Genomic DNA, 26,715 nt, shown 5'->3' with positions numbered 1-26,715 from the left:
ATGCTAGAGGTAAGTTGTTTAATTTTGACCCACTATTAGGTTCTTTTGAAGTTGTTATTTATATGCTTTTTCTTTACAGGAAATGAGGATGTGACTGAACTAATGGTCTAGCACAACTTGATGACTGTACAACTATAAAGAAAGAAAACAAAACAATTTGTGTAGTAATTCATGCACAATCAGTGAAAGCGACCATGCTGAGCAATAAAATGATAGAAATAAAGCACAGTTAAAAAAAGCTTATCTGTTTCGTCGGTGTCTCCTTCAAGTCCTGATCCACTTCATGAGAGTATCCTAAGAGTTGGGGTGTTTAAATATCACTCGTGCATTGGGTCAATTAAAGCAGTGAAGCCTTATGACAGATTCCAAATCCCTATTATCAAGCAGGAAGGAATGAGAAGCCAGGTTTAGCACTATACTCCACTACTCTAATTCTTGATATATAAAGCAGAACAAATCAAGGATAATAAAAGAAGAAAACAGGCCTGAAAACAATGAATACATTCAGTACTAAAGACATTCTATTGTAGTGAATGTTCAAATGAGGAAGGTAACATACCTTAGATGTTGTGTGGCCTCGAGAGTGATTTCGTAGAACTTACGTTGAAGAAGGTTGGAATGTTCAGTACTCCAGAAAATATATCCACAAATGAGTGAAGGTGGTTAAGATTACCCAACTTATCAATAATCTGGTGGCTTTGAACGAGATTTCCAGAATAAATCATCAAAATACGTAAATTGAATATCACCATCAAAATGGAGGATTTCAATTTTTTTTCCAGTTTTTTTTTCCTTCACATCTGTGCAAGTTCTAGTTACCTTTTTCCCAAATCAATGGTACCAAATGTGGACGAAATTTCAATCATAGGGAAGAATTTCAATACAGACATAAATCAATCTGAATGGATGACAAGTATAGGTTATGTTTTGAAATTTTATTTATTTTGTAATAACTCCTACATTTCTAATGATCTAAGTGACTGAAGAGACCAAGTTTACTGCCAGAGATAGTGAGAGTAGGAAAGTTTGAGAAGAATTGAAATAAAAAAAAATAATATTTAATAATAATGATTATCTGTAAGGGCATGACCACATATTATATAGATTTGTTGACAATTCGATTCCTCTATTCATTTTCTCCTTCTTCCCCTCCTTTTTAGTCTAAAATTCTCAATATCTAGAAAGGTAAAATAAAACCGTAACAACTTTACTAATTCGACGGCGAGAATCCAAGGATGTTCTTCTCTCATGCTCTTCATTCAATTCCTTGCCGCAAAATAAGCATAGATTTGTAAAACAAAAAGCTGAATCACTTACACGTGATCTTGTATGAGGAGGATCTACTGTTGATGTACTGGCTTCTTGTTCGTCACGTTGTCTTTTAGCTGCAGCAATAGAACACTTCCGAGTATAATTTTTACGACAATCTTCATGTATTGTCACAGATTTCTGACTTTTCAGATATTCTGAAAAGTCATGTGCTCTTTCGATACTTGCATTGATTAATGTCTTCATTCCACGTTCAACAGTAACAATTTTACCTTCAGTAAAAAGTTTTTCACAAATAAAACAATATTCGAAGATTTTTATTATAAAACTCAAAACGACACGAAATAAATTATGTTAAACATGTGTTTTCACTACAGCGTGACGCTCTAGACTAACGGTATTTATTTATTGGACATTCTGACACAAAGCAGGCATACGACCCTAGCCACGCACACAATTGAACAGGGAGACAGATGTAGGCTCAAGGTTACACTAGCGTACCAATTAAGGTACTGGATTTCATTCTACCTGATATTCTTATATTTATACTTATGTATACCAATAGATAAATATTTTTACTTGAATTACAACTTCAGAAATGTATATACGTGGCATACTTATGCATATGTATAATGACGATTACAACTTTTACAACTTCTTGACTCGTCGTATCTCCGAAACGGTGGCTCTAAGAAAAAAAGTATTTGTACATTTTTTGTAGAGAATTTTATGATCTACAATTTTTATCTGGGGTTATTTTATGATAAAACTTACCGTTTTCCTGAAAATCGTGCAAAAACCATTTTTTTTCGAGATTTTTGACCTTTGACCTCGAATAAATTTTTTTCCAAGCATCGCAATCATTCGGCATTTTGAAATCTCATTTTTTGTAGAGAATTTTATGATCTACAAACTTATCTGGGGTTATTTTATGATAAAACTTACCGTTTTCCTGAAAATCGTGCAAAAACCATATTTTTTCGAGATTTTTGACCTTTGACCTCGAATAAATTTTTTTCCAAGCATCGCAATCATTCGGCATTTTGAAATCTCATTTTTAACTATGTTTTGAACAATTACCCGCATTTGCAACTTGTAAATTTATGCACCTTAAATCTTATTTTTTAGTCTAATTTGACCGGACTAATTAAGATAAATCTCCTACGATGACGATATCTTAACATATTCATACGCTCAATTGATTCCAAACAAAACAGTATTATTATTTCTCTTCCATTTCAAAATTCATATTGAAAAAAGTTGCCGCAGCAAATTGTTCGATAGAACTTCCAAAACTCGTTAGATATAAATTCATTCGCTCTCATCATTAAATTTGGTTTCAGATACGGCAGATGGGTGACTAGACGAATAGCTTTGGCGACGATCGCCACAATATGGTTATTGGCTGCCCTCATAAGCTTCGTTCCCATCTCGTTGGGTCTCCACAGGCCACCGCAGCCGTTAATCTACAACGCCGGAGGGCAGAATTATCCAACCTGCGCTCTCGATCTGACCCCAACGTATGCCGTCGTCTCGAGTTGTATCTCTTTCTACGTACCCTGTCTTGTCATGATAGGTAAGGATAACCGGGTGATCTGATTATTGAACATGCTGATATAAATACTGGCATCAATACATATTTACAATACATTTAGTACCGATAAGACAATTCTTCAACGTGAATATGTTAAACAGGTTCTCTTGCAATTTAATAAACGAAAGCAAAATGGCGAGGATAACATATTCATCAAATATGTTTATGGCGTTCCTTCTATCAGTAAATAAAAAAACTCAATATAAGATTCGGTCACGTGAATATTCGTTCTTTGAGTAATTGTTTTGGTGATTTCCAAGACTATCAATAATAACAAAATTTCAATAAATGGAGTCACGGAAACATGGCTCGCTCCAGAATATCCAGATAAATTTGTTACTGTACCTAGCTGCAACGTGATACGTATGGATCGTGATGGTAGAGGTGGTGGAGTATGTTTTTTCATCAAATCACTGCATAAATATAAATTATACTACTCTTCTATTTCGGCAAAATGGTCTAGAACTGTTATGGATTATAGTCAATATAAACAAATAAAAAGTAGCCTGTGTAGTTGTTTATCGACCACCAGGAACAAATATAGAGGACTGTATGCAGAAGTTAGGTGATGTACTGGAACGAGTGAATTTGGAAACATCTGCTGTGGTGTTAGTTGGTGATATTAATATTAATTTGTTAAACTGTGACTCTCGCGACACTCAACTAGTCACTGCCCTAGTTTCTAGTTTCGATATGAATCAAATTGTAGAAAATTCTACTCGGATAACAACAAATTCTGAATCTCTGATTGATGTCATTTGCATTAGTAAAGAAGTAATGGTAAGAAATTCTAATACACTTGGTATGAATGGTATAACTGATCATCTGATGGTATTTTGCGATATTGATTTCGAAAGTGAACATACTTATGATAACTTGATTTCTCATAGAAATTTCAAGAATTTCACTCATGAACTTTTTTCTCAAGATGCTGCTAACTTACCATGGGGTGATATTGTGACTATGCAAGATAATAATTCCAAAGTAGATTTTCTCAACGAATGCATCATTATGCTTTTTGATAAACGTGCTCCAATCTGCATATAACTTATAATATCAAATTGATGATGAAAACCCGTGATAGATCTCATGCCAAATATCTTAAAGAAAATACAGCAGCAGCTAGACAGTACTATGTAACTTCACGCAACTACGTCAGTGACGCAGTAAAACGTGGAAAAACAGCATATATACAATTTGTTTTGGACAAAAATAAAAACAGTTCAAAAATGACATGGAGAAATCTTGCAGGTTGGGGTGTTACTACAAAATCATCCTCGCAAACCAATAGCCTGACAATTGAACTACGTAGACCCGAAGAAATCAATGACTATTTTTCAAACGTGGCTGGACATTCAATAATAAATAGTAACACTTTTCAATTCTACAAATGATATTGAATTAAACGCACCAATGAACTTTTCCCTTACCGATATATGTGATGATGATGTTTTGACTGGTATCAAAGAAATAAAATCTAATGCTTTAGGTATTGACAATATAAATATCACGATGATTTATTTAGTGATACCTCACTGTATTGATAAAGTTAAACATATTTTCAACGAGTCCTTCAGACAGGGTACTTTTCTAGATGTTTGGAAGGTTGCTAATATCATTCCAATTCCAAAAAAGAAAGAAAGTAATTAACGATCTTGCGAGATACAGAGATCAATCACCATTTTAGTACTGCTTGATCAAAGTAAAGCTTTCTATTTAGTTAATTTCGATTTACTCATCAGCAAGCTCAAGTTCATAGGATTGGATGACATTTCTCTTAAATGGATGACCAGCTATCTCACAAGCCGATCACAGAGGGTCAGACTGGATGATTACTCATGGTCAAAATAAACAATCTTAGGTATACCGCAGGGAAGTATTTTAGGACCCTTGATGTTTTCAGTGTTCATTTTCGATTACCCCATTTTCTTATCACATTATCAAGTACATCTATACGCAGATGATATACAGTTATATTTGTCTTCTCATAACACCAATAAAGAAAGTTGCGTAGCCAATATAAACACAGATTTGCACAAAACATTCCTATACTCGGAGAATCATGGACTGAAAATCGATCCAAATAAAACTTTGGCCTTATGCATAGGGTCTCAAAGACAAATAGTAAAAACTCAGTGTAACTTTAGACTCACTCTCGATAACGCAGACATTGACTGGGTAAACAGTGCTAAAAATCTTGTCGTAACCATAGATAGCTCTTTGTATTTCCATTAACATGTGACAAACATTTTCAAAGTATCATTCTTCAAACACAAATCGCTATATAAATTCAAGTAACAGTTATCAGAAGAAATGAAACTCAGGTCAGTTAAAACTCTTATATACCCCCATATCGAGTATTGTTGCTCGGTGTATTACAACTTTTTGTCGCAATATAACAAGCAGAAGTTACAACGTACACAAAATGCTTGCATGCGATTCGTATGCTGTATATCATATGGTGAACATGTCACACCATTTCTGTTAAAAATGAAGGAGCTGAATGTGATAAATTTTATTTTTCTTGAGTTGCTTCAAACTGAAACACCTAGTTATTTATATAGTTTATTGAGCAGGCACTCTGACATTCACATTCCTAGAAACAATGAACCTAGAGAAACACTAACACAATTGAGACATCTGGATGAAAGGAGAGGACAAATACCTGCCCAAGCTCTAATTAATGAATCATTAACAACAATAACAAATTCACTAAAGCGATCCAACGGTATAAAAGAACAAACAAGAAGATGAAATGCTCAGTTTGAGTAGAGCCATGAAGATGATAGCACAGTATGCTTTCGAAAGCACTTTGCGGATTGAAATCTAAATGAAAAAAACTATACTAGATATCAATAGCAGTCGTAACATTATATTATACATTCCACAAAAAATGTTCAATCACGTTATATATCCACGATTCATTTCCAGTACGAATGTTCGTGAAAATTTACAAAATTCGGGACGATTGTTAGATAGTTGAAATAATTTCCTTTTATCTCTCAAAGCCAATGACAAAACGGTGCGAATAATTATGTTTGAAATTTGTTCGAGCTGCTATTTCAATCAAAATGAAGCTTTGGAATTATAAATAACTGAACTAGAATAAAACAGAAACTTGAAACAGAATCCGCATTATAAAACCTCTCTATGCTTGACTCAAATACAGTTTGTATCAAAATAGTTGAGGTTTTCGCGGCCGAGTTTGTATCACATCAAGCTTTCACTAAAAATTTGAAATAAAGAAGTAAATTGAAAAGGGGATATTTTCAGGAGAGATCAGTTTTTTGAGAAATCAAGCGTTTTGGCTTCCTATCCCTTCATCATCAAATAGAAAATGTGAAAAACAAAGAAAGGAAAAAAAAACCTACATGAAATCTTTTTATACAGATTTGGAGAGCGTACACAGAAAATTTCTTTTAGATACAAACTGAACGAAAAGATTTGGAAACAGTTACTTCTCCATTAATATTGAATAACACGAAAGAAAAATGTATTCAAAACAACTACTCACATATGAGTTTCAAAATACACGAAAGTCAATAAGTTTCATTCGTTAAGCGCTTTGAACAATCGCTACACAATGTGATATTTGAAAGAATATTGATATAAAATAGTACTCACATGGAACACTATTATCCTCAATGGTGTACTTCGATGTTTCGAGAAGAGACACTCTTCTAATCAGCTCATCAGCACCATTTTGGATAACATTACGAAACCAAGCACTCATTTCGTTCGATTTCATGGTATCGGAAGAGACAAATTTGCTCTTGTCACGATGATAATACGTATATGCATTCAAACTCACACAGGAAGAATTGATTTTTCGAAAAAAAAAATTAATTGTTTTCTATTTCTCCAATATCAAACAAAAAATTCGCGAAAAAGAAAGGAATGAAGATGATAACTATAATAAAAATTCTTTGTTATTCTACATGTCTTGTAATGTTATTCAAATCGGTGCTGATGAGGTAGTAAGACAAGTGTCTTGAACCGAAACTTCGAAGTACCCCATTGAAAATAACAGTGTACATGTTGGTGACATTCTATGTCACATTTATCACATTGCGTAGCATTGTTTAGCGTAATGTATCGAAAGGTATTCTTCTAGCAAGAAGATTTTAAATATTTTTTATTATTTAGGAGTAATTTTACTAAGATACTGTGGAATTCAATATTTGAAAACATTTTCGATGTCATTTTCCTATGTTACTTCATAGATTTCACCATGTAATTTTATAGACAACCGACACTCGGAATTTTTCCGTACTATCAATCCCGAATAAAATTAGTCAACAGCTATTTCTCTTTCAGGGTTTTGATGTTTCCATGATTTTTTGTTCGGTTCAAGAACAGTCTCCTGACCAGCCTTTCATTACAAAAATCTCTTCATTTCAGATTTTCGAAAAGGTTTTATACATGAAGATCTGAACGGTAGAACTGGAATCTTTAAGATCGAATAAATTCAAAACAAGCAGTGTTTCTAAACACCAGAAATGCAAAACTTTTCTTGGTGCACGTTCCATCAACCAAGTTGACGTCTCCAGGAGTGGACGTAAACTGTTCACCCCATCTCTGAAAAATGACTGAATTGTTTTTCTACTGCTTGATATTCTTCATTGGTGGGTGAACCGGGGAGTATCCAGCCCAACGAATGAAACACAGAAATTCTGGAAAAAAATCTATTTATTTTTCAACATAATCTCCTTACAGCTCTATACACTCTTCCCAGCGACATTGAATAGGTTCGGTACCGTTTTTTCTCAGCTAGCTGCGGCCGTTTCTGCTTGATTTCTCCACTCAAACGTTGCAATAAATTCACATATTACTCACCGCTGATAGTTTTACCTTTTTCAAGAAATGAAAATTATCCCACGCACATTCCAGAAACCGGTGCCATGACCTTAGCTGCAGATGAAATAGTCTTTGTCTTCTTCGAAGCGAGTTCTGCCTTTTGAGTCCACTGTTTCGATTTTTCGTTTGTCTCGAGTGTAAAGTGATGGACCCATGTTTCATCCGCGGTTGACAATGCAAGAATTCGGCTTTGTTGATGCGGAACTTTGCTAAACACTCACTTGAAATACACCTTGCACACAGCTTTCTCATGTCCAAATTCTCATATAATATACAATGTATCGCACTTTTTCAAATGGTCTCTGAGTTTGATAGCTCGCGCACTTTCAGTCGACAATCAATTGTGGATTTTTCTCACCGTTTCTGGGGTCGTCACCTCATTTGGTTGACCACTGTGATGCTCGTCTTGCAGCTTGTACGGCGAGCACAAGCGAACAAGAGTGAAGGAACATTCTGCATCAATAATCGTCTGGTGAGTACGGGCTAGCGAGCAAGCGAACGTATGCTTGTTCGCGTTCAGAAAAGATCGAGAAGAAGGCGGTACTACGAACTTGAAGATATTCGCTCTGGTGTGGACGAGACATCAATATGTCAAGCAAACACGAGCGAACACGAGCAAACATACACGAATGCTCGCTCGTGCTCGCTTTTTTTGGTGAATACGCACCTTAATATTTTACTGTTCTGAACGAAAGAGCAGACTCATCCAGAGTAGAATCCAGTTAACATTTCATATTGGTTAGGCTGAGGCCTTTCAAATAAAAGTATTGTACCACATAACGATGACCAATTCTCTCCACTTTCACAAATTTATTGAAAACGTTCGCTATTGATGACTGCCAAACAAATACTAAACAACACAGCGTTTTCAACCTTGAAATATATAGTTTATAGATTGTGTTCTTCAAACAAATACCGCCATCTCTAGATCAGGCCGGATACTTCTGGGACCATCCTGGTATATTCATGATTTCAACATTTTCTTTTCTTTCATCAGGTATCCAATTCAAATAATAGACTTCCACTTGATTGATTCCTCATTAATCAAAATCGGCTTAGTAGTTTAGTCGCTGAATCAAATCAAAATCAATCAAATCACTTCATTTCTTTAAGACAACATACAATTGTATAAGAAAGAGTCATAGTTACAACCGCATGGTAGTACGGATGTAAATGAAGAAATGTAAAAAAGGAAAATAACAGTACATTAAGGATTAAATAACACTACGAGCACATGTTTACATATACGTACTACACAGAATATTGACTTACATAAGAAAATACAGATTCACGTTAAATAAAAGTTCAAGTTAAAAGTATTCATTTAAAGAGTATAGACATTTGTCAACTAGGTATCCTTTGAGTTTTTTTTTTAAAGTAGGTTCATGTTGAGCTTTTGATAAAGGAAGATAAGTTGTTGAAAATCTTTGCGCCGATTCGAGCTGGAGCTTTATAGGAAATATTGCGTTAAGAGAGTGGTAATCGTAAATCATCCTTACGACGTGTGTTGAATTCGTGAAAATCGTTATTTATGAAAAACAAATCCATATTTTTGTACAGATCAGAGTTTCGAATCTTTGGAAGATTTATCGACAAGAATAGTTTTTTTTCACACCAGCAATACACCAAATGATTTTTTCTGTGATACGAGGACATTATTCGACAGTGAAGACTGTATAGAGTCACCCCATTAACTGTGTCAAAACAACTTTGAGATTTCTGAACATATGGTGGAGAGATGAAATTTTGGAAATCAGGAGCTTGCAATGTTCTTTCCAATCTAGATGTGAATCATTGATTAGTCCTGAGAATTTACAGCTGTTATTTATAGGCAGAGGTGTGATATTTAAAATTATATCCATATCTACCAATTCCCACTGATGACTATGGAATTTCACTTTTGTTTTGTCTGCATTAAAATAAAGATGAATTTCATTGAACCAAGAAGTTAGTTGGCATAAAGCAGTTTCACAGGTTTCTTTTAGTTCTATTTGATTTTTGTTGGAAATCAGTAAAGAAGTGTCGTCTGCATAAATAGGCATCTGAATATCCGGAAAGTAATTTGTGATTTCATTTATGTACAAAATAAAAAGAACTGGTTTGTTTGAATGTGATTGACAATGTTTCATGATGAATTTCACTCATTTCATACGTTAGTTCACTAACTTGACTTGGAATCTCTCCACTTTTTATTTTTATTTTTTTTTTTTCATTTCTTTATTTTTATTCATTCAATTGTTCTATTTTTACTTGTATTTTATTTCACTATTATCTAATTTCTGGTTTATTTTGCTTAATATAATTGTTATTTTCAGCTATTCATTTTTAATTCTTCTTTTTTAGTTGTTTCAGGGATTTCCAAATCATTTTATATAGTAGACAATGGAAGTCCGAACTAGTGAAATTCAAAAAGAACTGGGTCCAAAATAGATCCTTGTGGACCACCTATATTATAATCGGTATTGGCAGATGGAACATTACGAATTATATTATTTTGATGAAGTTTCAGGCTCACATACTGCGAACGGAAGTGGAACATACGTAAATACATACATACATAGACTGCTGAAGTAATAACCTCTTCTTCTGACTTTGCATTATAAGATGAAAATCGTAAATATCAGTCGTCCAAAATTTGATTCTTGAAGATAGTATAAAAAACAACATACAGTTTACTTTCAGAATTTTTTCTGTTATTTTGTTATGATAAAATACATTTTGTCGAGTAATCGTTACTAAATAAAGTTAACTGAAAATTATATTACTGACCACGAAAGTTACCTTACTGTATCAATAATCAATTTCCATTTCAGTTCACTGAGATAAAATAATTTCAATTTTCTGCGGCCCCAAATTTGAAATATACTGCTGGCCAACCTTACCACCCGGGAAGTGAAATTTATTCCAGTTATGTCTCCATTGTCTGGAGAGATAAGTAACTTTGTCTCCAACCAACTCTGGAATTCATATCTTTCGGAACAAGGGCGATAACTCATGTACTTCCATTTTAAATTCCAATCCATGGCTAATCCAGAGAATAGGAGGCCATAGAAATGAATATTTCATCCGCCGATAGAATATTATAATCCGGGAGCTTGGGTTGTCAGCAACCGTTTTCCGAGTATATTTAAAATCTTTCAGAAACGAATGCCTTTGAAACTCTTCAGAGTTATTTGAATTTGTTCTCAGTTCTCCGCAACTGATAAACTGTATTCACTAATACATTTCGCAGCTCAATTTAAGGTTAGAATATCATTCAAAATAATTTCTATTATGTAAACGACTAGTGACTCAATCCATATTCGCATGAGTAGCAGAGAATATACAGTGAGTAAAAGCCAAATGCAATAAATTCATTATTTCGGTTACTGTACATATTTTTAAAAAATCCCGAAACACGACAAATGTATGATTTTTGACATTCTTCAACGTAAAAATGCCACCCCTACCTTCAACCCCCTTCGAATGACAGGTACAATCGCCAATTTTTTAAATGGGAAGTATAGTATACCGAAATTCGATAAAATACACACAAAAACTAAAATGTAATGCAAAATGTAATGAAATGTAGAATTCCGAAAAGAAATATGTATTTTAACAAAGTAAATGTTCAAAAAGTTCACCGCGAACCTCTTGGTAACATCCTAATCTCAAATAAAATTGTCTTCTACCATTATTTAATATATCAGGCGTGACCGACCTATTCGCAAGCGTTATTCGTTCTTTTAAGTCATTCAAATCTGAAGGTTTATTTTTGTACGCACTGCTCTTTACATATCCCCATAAAAAGAAATCTAATAATGAATGATCAGGTGATCGCGCTGGCCATTCAATCGATCCTCGCCTCCCTCTCCACCGATTGGAAAATGTTGTATCGAAGTGTTGCCGGACATTAACTTAGTGATGTTTTCATGCTGCATCCTGCTGAAAACATATCGTATTCATTGGAACTTGAGGGTTTCCTGTATCAGTATATAAATTTGCTAAACTTGGAATGACCTCTTTTTGAAGTAGTGCCAAATAATTATCGCCATTCAAGTTGCCCTTAATGAAAAAGGGTCCAATAATATGGTTTCCTACAATCTCTGCCCAAACATTAAATTTTGAGGGGATTGCGTGTGTTCTCTCATTCAGTGAGGATTTTCCGTTGACCAGTAGCGACAATTTTGCCGATTAGCATGACCGTTAAGAGACAAAGTACACTCATCAGAAAACATAACGTCTTCTAATTGGATGATATTGTTATCCAACATGTCCATCATTTGCTCACAAAAATAAATTCTTCCATCAAAATCGTTTTCCATGAGCTCCTGAGCAGGTATCATTTTATAGGGATGCATTTTATTTACTTTTAATATGTTTACTATCGATGTATAACAAACATTGAATGTAGTGGATTTCTGTCTACTCGATGTATGTGGGTTTTCCTCAAACCCAAGCATCACATCTAATTTGAATTCATCACTCATTGCATTGGCAGCTGCTTTTTTTATCTTCCCCACATGACCAAGCTCGCGAAATTGCTTCTCTATTTTTTTTATCGTTCCTTGAGATACGGGTGGTAAATTAAGAAATTTCTCATGAAATAGGCGAGCTACTTCCTGTTGTGTTCGAGTTTTATCTCCGTAACCAATCATTTGTAAAACTGTTATTTTATGTATTTCCGTTAATCTAACCATTTGTCAGACTTTGGCTTTTACACACTGTATGTGTCTGCATTTTTTCTGTTCTCATGTAAAATTATCTTGTAAGAAATAAAGTAAGCCTTCTGGCTTTCTTCTTCATCGTTGAACAATGAAAAATGTGGGACACTTACTCTTTATAGAAGTACGTAGTGTATACATAGAACATAGAAGTTTCTTTCAGATGAAAACTGAAGGAAAATAACCCTTTGGAATCAACTACTTTCAGATGAGAATAGAATGACACGAATATTGAACGACATTGAATTACACAAAATCACTACTCCTCAAAGTGATATACCAGTGGTCGCCAACCTGTCGATCGCGAGCTACCGGTAGCTCGCGGAGGCAATTCTGGTGGCTCTCACAACGATTTTAATTTAAAAAATACAAACTGCAAAAATCAGAGAAGCTTCAGAAAATTCCACAAAAAAATCTAATTGTCATAATATTAAACATAAACAGCGGCAACATTGCGGTGAGCGATCTGCCGCTGACGCCATCAAGCTAGAATCGGGTAGAACCGACCAGCCGGACCAGCGCGTTAGTGTTCGAGAACGATCTGGATTGCTTTGAACGGGATAAATACGCACGGCGCGGCGAAATTGCGCTTAGTTTAAAACTGAACGGGTAACCAACGTCCAGCGGTTGGGTTAGTAGGGAACAACAAAAATAATATTATGGCAAGCAGTTGTAAGAAGGTAAAGACATACCACTTTCATTCGGAATGGGAAGAACAATACTTTTTTACAGGAGTTAAAGATAAAAATGTGTGTTTGTTATGTAATACTTTGGTCTCCGTTGCTAAAAAAGTTAATATTGAGAGACATCATAAAACTGTACATTCTAATTTTGAAAAATCATTTCCACTACATTCTGCCGCCAGAAAAGAAAAACTGAAACAGTTAAAAAAGCAGTTAATTGGACAACAAGCAATATTTTTAAGAACAGTCGACAAAAATAAGGCTGCAACTGAAGCATCGTACCGTGTGTCCCAGATAATTGCACAAAAAAAGAAACCTTATTAAGACGGGGAAATGATAAAACAGGCGTTTTTAGAAGCTGCTGATTCGTTATTTGCCAACTTTAGAAATAAAGACGAGATAGTTTCAGCTATAAAATCTATGCAACTTTCTGCTAATACAGTGATATTTTTTTACAGTTAAGAACTGACTTAGATAACTGTGTTTATTTTTCACTTCAACTGGATGAATCAACAGATGTCGTTGACACTGCCCAGATGGCCGTGTTCGTCAGGATGGTTTTTAGTTATTTTACGATTAAAGAAGATCTTTTGAAGTTCATTCCACTGAAAGGACACACTACTGGACATGAGTTGTTTTCTCATTTGAAAAATATTATTTCTTCCGAGAAAATTCCAATATCGAAAATAGTAGGCTTAACAACCGATGGCGCTCCAGCTATGGTGGGTTGTGATAAGGGTCTGGTGGCGTTATTTCGTAAAGATGAAAGTTTTCCGCAATTTCTCTGTTACCACTGCATTATTCATCAGCAAGCATTATGTGGAAATTTCCTGAAACTAAACAACGTTATGAAACTGGTGGTAAAAATTGTGAACAAGATTAGAGCTCAAGCGTTACAAAGAAGATTATTCAGAACCTTGGCCGATGAAGTTGACTGTCAATACGGGGATCTACTCCTTCACTCTGAAGTCCGATGGTTAAGTAGAGGACGTTTTAATGATGTCCTATCTGGCATAGTTCAATTTTTCAAACAACGCAATGAACCGACTCCGGAACTAGAAAATTCAATCTGGCTTGGAGATTTTGGTTTTCTCGTGGACATTACAGAGAAATTAAACGAACTTAATTTGCAGCTTCAGGGGAGAGACAAAGAACTAGCGGAAATGATTTCTGATATAAAAGCATTTATCAAAAAGCTGGAGTTTTGGGAACAAAACCTAATTAACAGCGATGCCAAGCATTTTCCTATTCTTTCAGAAAAAATATCTCAAAATCCATTAGAACCCTATGACAACAAATATCATGTAGAAATAATTTCTACCCTGAAGAATAACTTCAAAAATCGTTTTAAGGATTTCAATGAAATGGCTTTAGTAGCGCAGTTTGTTGTTTCACCCTTTATGGAAATTGATATCCAACAGTTTGCAACTTCTGTTATGCAGAACTTTGGTAAAGACATCGCTGCAACAGAAATGGAAGTCATTGAGTTTCAAAATGATTTAGCCTTAAAATCGTTAGTCTCAAGTACTGAATGTATCTGGCCTATTGTAAGTAAAGACAAATATTCAGTTCTATGCCGTGTTGCCTGGAAAGTGAAAGCATTATTCAGTTCAACCTATTTGTGTGAATCTTCTTTTTTTAATATGAAGTTTATTAAGAACAAATATCGCAATCGACTTACAGATGAACATTTGGATAATTGTATTCGAATGGCTGCATCAAATTATACTGCAAACATTAAAAAAATTATCGATGAGTCTGAGTGTCAGCTTTCTCATTGAACGTGCTTTTTTATTTTTCAATGTTTATGTTCATGATAGTGCGTTACTTTTTTGTTGTTATTATTAACTATTTTTAAATCATACGTGACATGCCGTTGTGGCTGGATAAAAGTTTGTGTTTATTTTTCAAACACCTTCGATTGATAGGTAGGAATGTAGCTATGAACAAGTACGTACTAGTAATATTAGTTATTTTGTTATTAGTTTATTATTAGTACCTATGTATTACGTATTACCAGTTAAATAGTAAAATAAATACATATAATGATAAATTAACTATGGATTATTTCATTTACGTTGCGTTACGTGGCTTCCGTGTGGGTAGCTCGCTGTTTATTCCAAAATTAACAAAGTAGCTCAACACATTGAAGAGGTTGGCGACCACTGTGATATACGAACGAGTAAGTAAGTACCTATCTATGTAAAAACAATACAGAACAGAAATGTGACGTTGACCTGCATAATGATTCAGTAAATGAAATGAAATCAACGCAATTGCAACCTTTCTTCATCACGCGTATCGTATCGGTTTGTGAGGTCATTTGAACTCATTTTGTCTCACGATAGTTTCGTGATCACTCCTATAAGATATTAATACAAATTGTACGGTGTATGATCAGGAATGTTACAATCATATTGGAAAATAACTTCTAGTCATTGTTTTTAGTTGTGAGGGATTCAGGACACTATTTCAAATTGAAAGCGATCACCTAACATTATTCGAACTTGAATGAACCTTTCGATGACATGATACCGCGATTTCAAATAATAATAATAATAAAAATGAAATTGTTCATTTGTATAAGTAAATAAATATTACCAACAATTCAACACATACAACAGAACAAATAAACAGAAAAAGCACAAATCCTGTTCAGACTGCTTGTACGTGATATGTTCAAAATATGTTTTCCCGTTAACCAGTTGTCGCATATCTACGAACGACAACCCTCAGAAGTCTAAACTTGTGTGAGCTAAGGACTACCGAGGTCTTAGCTTCCAACGTGTGATTCCTAACACGGGTCGGATTATAGCAAGTGAAAATTGATCGTTTAGCCTGCGGCTTGAACCACCGACCAACGAGGCGGTTGATTGAGTGAACAAAGCACCCATGTCAAACCGACAGGCTACCAACCGACTGATATAGTGACACATCCAAATTTGGTTTTTTCAATGAAGTCACATGTAGGTAAATTTCCAATGAGAGTCACATGTAGGGTAAATTTCACAATTCGGAAAATGACATTGAAATTTATAATTTTGCTAAACATATCACGTCCCATCTTGAGAATCCAGTCAGTTAAACAATTTTTATATTTCCTATATTATTCAATTTTCTGAGTCTCATGAGGTACGTACTTATAAGGGTTGTTTTCATAGAGGTATAGAACTTTAAAATGGAAGAAAACATAAAATTTGCTTCAATCGTAAGACAATCTTCTGGCATTATAATTCATACAATTCATACAATGCCATACAATCGCCAAGGCTGGCTCGGACGTAGTTTAAACTGGAAGTCCAATTTTCGGTGACTTTCTCCAAAATTTGTGGCCGTGTATCGACAATAACGCAGCTAATGTTGTCCTCGAAGTGGTCAATCGTTCCGGGCTTATCGGCGTAGACTAGCGACTTCACATATCTCCACAGAAAATAATCTAGCGGCGTTAAATCACACAATCGTGGAGGCCAATTCACGAGTCCGTAATCGTAAACCTTTTCTCACATTGGTGTAGTCTGATGTATTCCAGATATCTGAATTTCTGAAGGAAACCCTTTAGTTTCTTCATTCAAACCTACCTTTAGGGGGCCTGGATACTTACTACGAAACTACTACAATACAGATTCACACTCACATCTGGCCCAGGAAAAAATATACTACATCCTGATACATTGAGTGGTGAATCAAACAGAGAAACTATAAACACGGACTGTATAAACTAATTTGAATGTATTTTCTGTAATAACAACCAAACCAGCGAACGCAAAAAGATTTGAACGAGCATTCAATGGTGAACTACAACTTCAAAAGGTGAAATTTTATGTATTGAACAGATGGTCAAAGCACAAAGCTAACTTTCAATGTGAAATGTGAAACAACACACTAAATCACTTCTTTGATTAATTGAAATAACTCAGATGTTAGTTAATTCACAACTGAACCTTTGCGGCGTTGCCGCTTCCAACCATTCCAAATTAATGATACGGAAATCTCTCGAGTTCTTTCACCATCAATGCTGGTATTCCCCAGAAATCCATATTGTCTCCAATCCTCTTTTTATTGTACCTATATCAACGACTCATTGGAAAAAACAAGAATCCAACATATTGCTTTGCTGACGACAGCATTTCATTTGGATTCCAGGAAATCGGCTGCAGATGCACATCTTCACTGGCAGCAGGAGGTTACATATCTTAATGAGGATGTAGAAGTGATTTCGAATACGGGTGAAACTAACAGGTTCAACTCAATGCCACAAAAACCCAGGCATCGGTTTTCTTGAATCAAAAGCTTGGAACACAGTATCGAACCAGAAAACTGTACAAACCTCAGCAACTTTTAATGCTTTATGAATCTCAGATCAGATCTCCTTTGGAGTATTGTTCTCATGTATGGAGCTTCGCCCCTAAGCACAACCTAAAGCTGCTGGATTCCATCCAGAAAACAGCCAGCCGCCTGATTGTAGACGCGAACATCACTCGCAACCGTGATAGTCTGGAGCATCGAAAAAGGTTAGGGATATGTCTCTCTACTATAGATACTTTCACGAGAAGTGTTCGAATAACTTGACACATTTGATTCCACCAAGAGCGGTATATATCAAAATTTCGCGACGAACTGTGGCTGCTCACCGTTTTGAGATTCAACTCAATACATATCGAACTTCACTGCTTAAGAACTCTTTCATTTGGAGAGCTGTGTGTATGTGGAATAAACTTTCCGACAACGTTTTCCAAATGAATTTAATCTCCAGCGATTCAAATCCAACATGAATATCTTCTTTCGCACAGATATCGCTCTTAAAGCGCCTTAAGAATTCATCTGTAGTGCTCGTGTTTTGTCCTTGAAAAAAGATTAGTTTTTGAAGAAATATAAAGACAAAAACTTTTTTCTTACTTCCAAAATATTTTGAAATCTGGCAGAACGTTTATAACAAAATCGTTATAATAGTATTATCTCGAATGTTGAGGTAGTTTCTGAGAACGGCTCTGTTCTGTTTTTTTTGCCACATTCTCTGTTTGAAAACAAATATTCAACAAAAAAGATCATTCAGGTACATTGTTGAATAATAAAATAACCCTGATCACTAATTACCACCTGAAGAATTCAACTCTGCCAGCCAATTCATACTCATATTGAGTTGAGAAATGTTGCTTGGTCTTCTTGAAATTACATTCGTGTTTCTTTGAGAAATAGGCATTTCCCGAGAATCTGATTGAATTGCATTATTCAGCGTCCAAATTGTTTTCATTGCAGGTGGATACTTTCGAATTCATTTCCCGAAAGAAAGATAAATGGAATTCAAATTTTTGCGAAGCGTGACCTGTCATAATTTTTGAAAGATTAATTTTGATTCACACCAATGTTGAATTCACTTCTTGTACTCAAAGTGATGTACTATTGAAACTATTTCCAAGCTTGGTCGTTATTGTTGTAGAGTATCTGGAATTATGGCTGTGTACTAGTATATACAGAGTGTAATTTTTAAACTTACATTGACTATATCTAAACAATCAAATAAAATATAGGAAATCGCTGAAAACAACTTCCATAATGGGAAGGGGGAAAATTATGTATTAGTTAATTTGTTTTCACTTACCCCTTGCCTCTAGCCACCCCAACTTCATAATCTCAATTGGTAACCCTCTACTTGTGATATGATATCTATAAGTACTTACAAAATGCTCTTCAATGGTATAGTACAAAGATACATTTGATGTAGTAGTTTTTGGTTTAAGTTGAAATTTTCTTTTCTTTTATCAATTCAAGAAATATTCAAAATGATTTTCATTCTTTTCAAGACAATAATTGAGTCTATTTTCAAACTCGTAACGTACATTGGCAAATGTTTCTCTGTTAATAGCTCGGCATTCTTGGATTATTCTTTTCTTCAGTTGCTCTATTGAGTCAGATTGCATCCCAAAAACAACAGATTTTAGGTGGCCCCAGAGGAAAAAATTAAGAGGGGATAGGTCCGAGGATCTAGGAGGCTAGAACCTCTTCTTCCAATCCATTGATTAGTATAATTATTACCTTACCATTGTCTAACGGGAACTACATGATGAGGAGGTGCCCCATCATGTTGAAAATATAATACATTTTCTTTTGAAGATGAATTGCGGTGTATGTCTCTGATTTTCTAATTCATGAACTATCCGAAGTTCGAAAGATCTTTCGAATTTGAATTTTTTCTATAAATAATAGACCAATATCCTAGCCCAAAAATTAACTTTTTCGGAGTATTGCGTATGCTCTTCTCCAAATATTTGTGGGTTCTCGTCACTCCAGCAACGATAGTTTTGTTCATTTGCGTGCTCATTTAAATAAAAAGTGTAATCTTCGCTACAGCAAATATTTTATTTGTGACAGTACCAGTTTCTTGAAATTTTAATGCTAGTTGGCGAATGTACACTTGACTTACATTTCTCTTCAGGTGCCTCTGGTTAAATACGTTTGTTGTTCTTAACAAACAGTAATTTTCTCTACCCTACATAAAAATCATTTCCACACGTTCAACTGTGTTGTACACCATTATCGCAGATAAAAATTATGTTTCTCGTGTACTAGGTATCGAAATAAAAATGAAATGTATTAATAATCAATAAAATGTATTAATAATTAACAAGAATATCGTTTCCCCTCTCCAAGTAAAAAATGCAATACAAAAATACCCCTCAAAAACAAATATTCCAAACACCCCTTTTTTGTTAACTTCACTCATTAACTAAGTCAATTTTTTTCAGGTACAAATGAACAAAAATAGTACATGCGTAAATGTTCAAGAGTCTTACGATGGTAATAATAATGCTTTTAAACATTTCCTAAATTAATGATAGGGAATAAAATGTTAATTTGAATAAATAGTGTTACATTGAATAAACCAAAATTAGGTTCATCGAATGTAACTTTGTAGGGTACAGTCGAAAATCATTTCTTAAGAGCTTTCAGATATGCTATCTGGTATATATTTGGGGTGGATGAAAGCGAGAGGCTAGAGGAAAAGAAGTTAGCTATCACATCATTTTGTGCCCCCCTCCATATTATTGAACTTGTTTTCAGTGCTTCCTTATATTTTATTTAGTTGCTAAAATATAGCTATTGTAAGTTCTCAAATTGTCACCCTGTATATAGTTTTCCGTTTGAGTCCGGTAGGCGACTTTTTACAGTACTAGTTGTTTTACGGACGAGTACTGTAACACCTGTAAACACCTGGCGGGCATGTTATTTTATTCAATTTTGTCTTGATATTATATAAATAGATTGAATAACCAATTTCATGTGGCAGTTTCGAATAAAAGTACAAGTTTGGACAGGCAAAACATAAAAAAAATTATTAATCAGTATATTCTATAGTTTTCTAATATTTGTCATCATATATTTTAGAAGTGAATAATAATGATAAGAATAATAATAGATATCAATAAAAAAAGTACAATAAAATAAAAATTACCAATTTCAGTTGAGTAAAATATATAAAAAATAATAATAAGGAGTCAATTCCAAAGTTTTACAATAATCTTCATTGATCAAACTTGGTAGGAAAAATTTTTCACAGGTAAAAGTGCCTAAATTGTGTCAATAGGTATATGTAGATCTGGATAGAATAGAAATTACCTATTTAAGTTGGGGTAAAAACGTCTATTTCATAATTACAAGACATTCTTCATTTACTAGGGTTGGTTAGAGTAGTTGAGTATAATGTATAGTCGTCTATGTTTTTTCCAAATGAATATTAGACATGAGGGTTCTGGTACAGTACAGTATACAGGCTGATTCACGGTTGATGGCACATTAGAAGTTTCTGGTGAACCAGACACCGGATTAATTTAAAAATTCAATGACAGGCATATTCAGACATACTCTACCCAAAGAAAATATTTTCGACAATGCATTGTTGTCATTTCCATTAGGAAGTAATGACAACTTCAATTTCTCAAAGGAACACCCTGTATATAATATTATTTTTGGACTCTTCAATAATTACTCGACAACTTTTCTGGATATTTCTCTATAACTATCTGTTGCCGTTTTCGAAATATGAATTAATTTCAATTTTTTTCTTCGGAAATCATGACCTCTAAAAATGCTGATATTTTTGAGTTAAATAATACTATTGTTACGTTTTACACCGTGGGTTTACTGGTATATGACCACACTGTAGAATAATCAAATTTAACTTCATTTCACTTTCAATGCAACAAAACACTTCAACTCAAACTTAAACTACTATTCAAATGTCTATCGCCTTATTAGATCGCTCCGTATACCGCACTGTCACTTCCACTTGACTGTCTCGATGGGCGAATGAATGGCGCTTATATTTGGGAATCTAAGGCGCTGATTACATCGAAGCCGGTAGCATCGTTCTCACCACATCTAGAACGGCAGCGAACATCGAACATTCGCGCGCTCTTAGCTACGTCACAATTGAATTATGGCTACCAGTGGCGGCCGGCGTTATTTTCTTTAGGGCATGATTTACAACACTATGGTAACGTAATTTGGTTTGGAGTTGAATGGAACACTCTGTGTATCTTCACAAATTCAGAAAGCTGATAAAATTTGCTTTCTTTCTATGTATATCATGCGTATCCATAACTAGTCAAGTTTCAAACTAATGAGCATTCATTTGTGAAAAAGAATCAGAATGGTATTCTCATTCGGTATTTTGTAATCAGACCATGATCACCATTCGACTTCAACGTTGTGATATTCTACTAATATCTAGAATCACAAGAATAGAAATAATGTGCTGGTCATAAGACGGTGGGTTCTTATAAGAATTGATTGGTGAAATGGATTTTGTCAATGTCAATAAGTTAACAGAACTGGTCGTATCTAGGCCTCATACATTCTCACAAGGTGTTGGGTAATAGAATATTTCTCTCGCCATGCTTTTCTGGCAAAACTTTCAACATGTTCATCTCATAAGTACTACTGATAAATAGCAATGATTCAGTTAGGAGGTGTAGCTTTTCTGATTTAACAGGTAAAGAGACAACTATTTGTTTCTGTTATACTGAACTCCAGAAGATTATTAGATCTTCTTTCCATTACTTTTGCTAGATCCTCGTTGAAAACCTTGAATTGACTGCTTTGTTCAATGCTGTTGAGATAGATCGATTGTAGAGTCAGTTGGATGTTATTTTGAGAAGGTTGTTTATGGAAACAAAACAACGTTCATTCCAGAAGTATCAGAGAATATACCATTACTTACCATACACAGATACCAAACTTTGAGAAAACTAGACAGTTACTGCAAAATCCTTGTGATTATCCTTAGTAAGTTTTCAGAGGAGTCCTTGATACCATCATTGGTAATTATTCAATACATTTGAATGTTCTAGATGTCCAGCGACTCTCAATCATTGTGGAGATGACATATGGCAGCCAGTTGGAATGAGAGTGATAATAGAATCAAACAAATCATCTAAAGAGACAATTCGTTCAAGTCAATCTTCCCTTTCCTACATTATAGGTTCATGGACTGACACCTATCAGAAAACAACTATTTCCCTGGCTGATACCACGAATGGCACTTGATTATATTCGACAGATGTCAGTGCCGGTTTCTTCACAAAAGTAATTCCTGCATATGCTTTTAGCGATACAGAATCGATTTTCAATTATTGGGATGGGCACACTTGCAGACCAGTTTCGAGACATTCGGCCTCTCGTTCAGTGTAAGGTAATATCCTACTTCGAACAGAGCTGAAACGAAAGACAAGCAATATATCTGTCGTCGCTTCCTCTGCCTGTAGACGAGGTAGTAACCAGCCATCGCTTCTTCTTCCTGTAGACGACGTACTAACCAACCGCATATCCAAATGGTCCAAATTCTCATATAAGGAAATAACATTCACCTGTAGTAAGTGGACATACTTGAAGCCTGACTAAAGGAACAATTCGTTCAACCAAATTCAGAAAGCTGATAAAATTTGCTTTCTTTCTATGTATATCATACCTAACTAGTCAAGTTTCAAACTAATGAGCATTCATTTGTGAAAATGAATCAGAATGGTATTCTCATTCGGTACTTTGTAATCAGTCCATGATTACCATTCGACTTTAACGTTGTGATATTCTACTAATATTATTGACATTTTCGTCACTTCAGAAGTTTCAAACACCTCCAAAACGATGAAACAAATTTATACAAACGAAGTTCTTATGAATTTGTTTATTATTTTTGAACAATGTGATAAAATTATCAGCAGGACATGTAAAAAGTTCAACGAATGCTATACGAGTCTATCTAGAATCACAAAAATAGAAATAATGTGCTGGTCATAAGACGGTGGGTTCTTATAAGAATTGATTGGTGAAATAGATTTTTTGTTGATATTTCATTTAGTACATTGTGAAGCACTTTTTCCGATTATTTTTCTCAACAATTTTCATGTGAATACATTTTTTAGGGTTAAACCATATTCAGACAAATGTATGATTGTTGATTTACTGATATATCCAACCAAAAGTTTAACTTTGCGAACTTCCACAATGCAGTAAAAATATAACTTTCACCTCATCTTTCATTATCGGAATGACTAATAAATAGAGCATTATTATCAGTATCATAATGTCGTATGAATACAATAATTTGTAATAGGGGAAATATTAGTATATACATTCTACGAATATTTTCATTTGTCCACAGGTATTTACTGTCGATTGTATTGTTACGCTCAAAAACACGTGAAAAATATCAGAGCAATAACCAGACCAATAGATCTTCCAGATTCCACTTCCAATAAAAAAAGTATGAAACAGAAGAACAAAGCACTCCACATTCACCTTCAAAACCATCACAGCAGTCCATATCACGTCAGTGACCACAAGGCTGCTATTACTGTAGGTGAGTATAGAGTTTCTCGACAAAAATATAATCAAAACGTAGTAAATCTATCCGAAGGTAAAGATTAAAAAAATCTGTATTTTCTAAAATGAACGTTTTAACCTTTTTGAGGTCTTTTTCCAAGCACTAAAAATTTGGCAAAATATATTTAAATATCACAAGTACGTGGGAACATTAAAAACAAATCATCAAATCAGACTGTGAGATGAAGAAAATTATATCCAAACATCATGGACAGGTGAATCAGGTGAATCCATCTCACAAAAACTCATCGAGAATTCACGTTTTTTTTGTTGAAGTTATATTCACATCAATTCTTTGGATATTGCAATTCTTTGGATATCGCACCCATTCTAAAACCGAAAAATAAAATACAACCAATGTTTGAAAAAACAATCTTCTGAAGTTCTGGTAAATATCCTGAATATACTAGTAAGATGAGGAGAAATACTTATGATACCCACGTTATACAAAAAATAATGAAAGGGTTGGGAGAATTTTCTATTCACCTATGAAACATGTGAAAAAATGTATGAAGAATCACAAAGACCCCTCCGGTCAGAAGATTTGATTCAAAACTATTTTAAAAAGATGATGAAAATAATGTCAACAATGTCAAATAATGTCAAACTATAACAATATAGAAAACGTGGCTAAACAGCTTTTTCAAAACAGTTGTCATTAGTTCTTCCCTGCATATTTTAGCATCAATGCTGGTGTTTTCCAGAGATCCATACTTTCATTATATGTCAACAAACAATTGGTAAATACAAAAATCTAATATACTGAACCTATTGAGATCGTCAATATCAGATGTCAATGTACATTGACACAAAGATATTTTATCTTCGACTTGGGGTGACCGTTACCAAGTAGAATTTCATGCGCAGTAAACCAAGCACCAGTGTTTTCTTAGAAGACCCACAATTCTACTTGCTGCATCGATCGATTTGGATATCATGCATAATAATATGTCTTAAAACAATCACTGTACTGAAACTCAGAATTTCAAAGCAGAAAATTCTCACACTACAGCAGATTTTGATACTTTTGAAGCTGGAGGCTTGGAGAACAGAATATAATCCACCTGATTGGTGACACAAACAACACAATGAACCTTATTAGCCTGGAAAATTGAGGAAAGACTTAACGCTGCCTCTCTTCTTTGATACTTTCATGGAAGATGTTCGACTGACTTGGGCTAACTCAATAGTGATGACTAATAAGGTAACACCACATTCCAATATATAATATCACATATTCTACTGAAAACACAAAAGGAACTGTTGAAGTGTATTCGAATTGGTATATCGTGAATGACTGTTGACGGTATGCTTGAAACTTTTGAAACTCATACGAATTATCACTCATCTGGGAATGAAACAACTTCCAAACTTCAATGTGAATGGAGAAAAAATCATCTGATCTGCCTTCTGCGCGAATCAAACGTATAGAAAGCAAATCAGATTCAGATTGGTATCAACTCAAAGAGCAATTCAGTACCAGTGACAGACCATTAGCAGTAAAATACTGGAGAATAGTGATTTGCAGTTGTTTTATTTTCAAAAATAAGTTCGTTCAAAATGTATATCATAAATCAATAACTCACACAAACTCAATATCTCGTATCACTAGAAATCTACCTTGACTGAACTCCAACGTTTTTTTTCAGGTATCATAATGGGTGTATTCCTAATATGCTGGGTACCCTTCTTCTGCATCAACATAGTAGCAGCTTTCTGTAAAACCTGCATTCCGGACATAACCTTCAAGATCCTCACTTGGCTGGGCTATTCAAACTCAGCCTTCAACCCCATCATATACTCTATCTTCAACACCGAGTTCCGGGAGGCGTTCAAACGAATTTTAACAGCGCACTACCCGGCTTGGTGCAAGTGTGGCTACCAGTCCGTCTCCCTAAATAACGACAAATTCATCACAGACTACGGAACGAAAACGCTTGTGGTGAACGCGAGGAGAAATGGCTCTTTCGGAGAGTTTTCCAGCGAGCACTTGAGCTGCGAGTCGGTAAGACAAACGAGAGTCAACTCAGAAAAGGACATTCTGGAGGACATTAGTGCTATTTGACAGGACTGTGATCAATTGCAGGACACCATGGTGTAGGATTATAGAGTTCGATAGAAAATCTGATAGAGATTGGGTCGACTTTCAACAAGACTAAATACTGAGGTGGTCTCTAAGAGACACTGTATTATTTTTGAATGTTATTGAGCAGGAAACGAACTGCCTGTTTTTCAATACTTGATTTCCGCGAAATTAGACAGCATGCAGTGTTTATTGCGAGAGAAGGGAATGGATGTAGGTTGAGAAGGAGGCTTCCGCTAATTCCTCAAATTCTGGAATCTTGTTAGATGGAACCTCATCTAACTAAGAGTTTTCTAATTCGAATCTAATTCGAACAGGAAAAGACTTTTTGTGTACAGTTGTTCGTTAGATCTAGACATGACGACGTGACGAATCGTCACAGGTAAGAATATCGTTCTAATCTAACGAGCAGGCAGTGAAGGGGTGAAGGAAATAACCAAAGAGCATCACTATGAAGTTATCAATATCAAAAGAAGAATCTGTTTTCTTTTTCTCTGCTGAATGGGAGCGTTTCAAAGTGTGTTTGGCCACTAAATCCTATGAATGTGAATAAGTTTACAAAACTGGTCGTATCTAGGCCTCATAAATTCTCACAAGGTGTTAGGCAATATTATATTTCTTTCGCCATGCTTTTCTGGCAATACTTTC

The 26,715-nt window shown here is 34.7% G+C and overlaps 1 protein-coding gene across 1 annotated transcript; it reads left to right on the top strand.

Annotated features, from left to right (window-relative positions):
* Positions 1–26,715, top strand: Dop1R1 (Dopamine 1-like receptor 1). The gene is made up of 4 exons (XM_074175790.1): positions 1–9; positions 2,554–2,845; positions 23,764–23,961; positions 25,634–26,715. Exons 1-4 carry the CDS (start codon positions 1–3, stop codon positions 26,047–26,049), a joined length of 915 nt encoding a protein of 304 aa, XP_074031891.1. The 3' UTR covers positions 26,050–26,715.

This window comes from Leptinotarsa decemlineata, unplaced genomic scaffold (assembly GCF_025532065.1).
Source record: "Leptinotarsa decemlineata unplaced genomic scaffold, Ldec_3_MD MMD2_tig00001064_RagTag_RagTag, whole genome shotgun sequence".
NCBI lineage: Eukaryota > Metazoa > Arthropoda > Insecta > Coleoptera > Chrysomelidae > Leptinotarsa > Leptinotarsa decemlineata.
This window is presented reverse-complemented; position numbering and strand designations above follow the sequence as displayed.

What these genes read in the sequence shown, in the direction of transcription:
- Dop1R1 (XM_074175790.1), top strand. An exon ending in ACCCTGTCTTGTCATGATAG is followed by an intron (nt 2,846 to 23,763) that starts GTAAGGATAACC and finishes ATTTGTCCACAG; the next exon opens with GTATTTACTGTCGATTGTAT. An exon ending in CAAGGCTGCTATTACTGTAG is followed by an intron (nt 23,962 to 25,633) that starts GTGAGTATAGAG and finishes GTTTTTTTTCAG; the next exon opens with GTATCATAATGGGTGTATTC.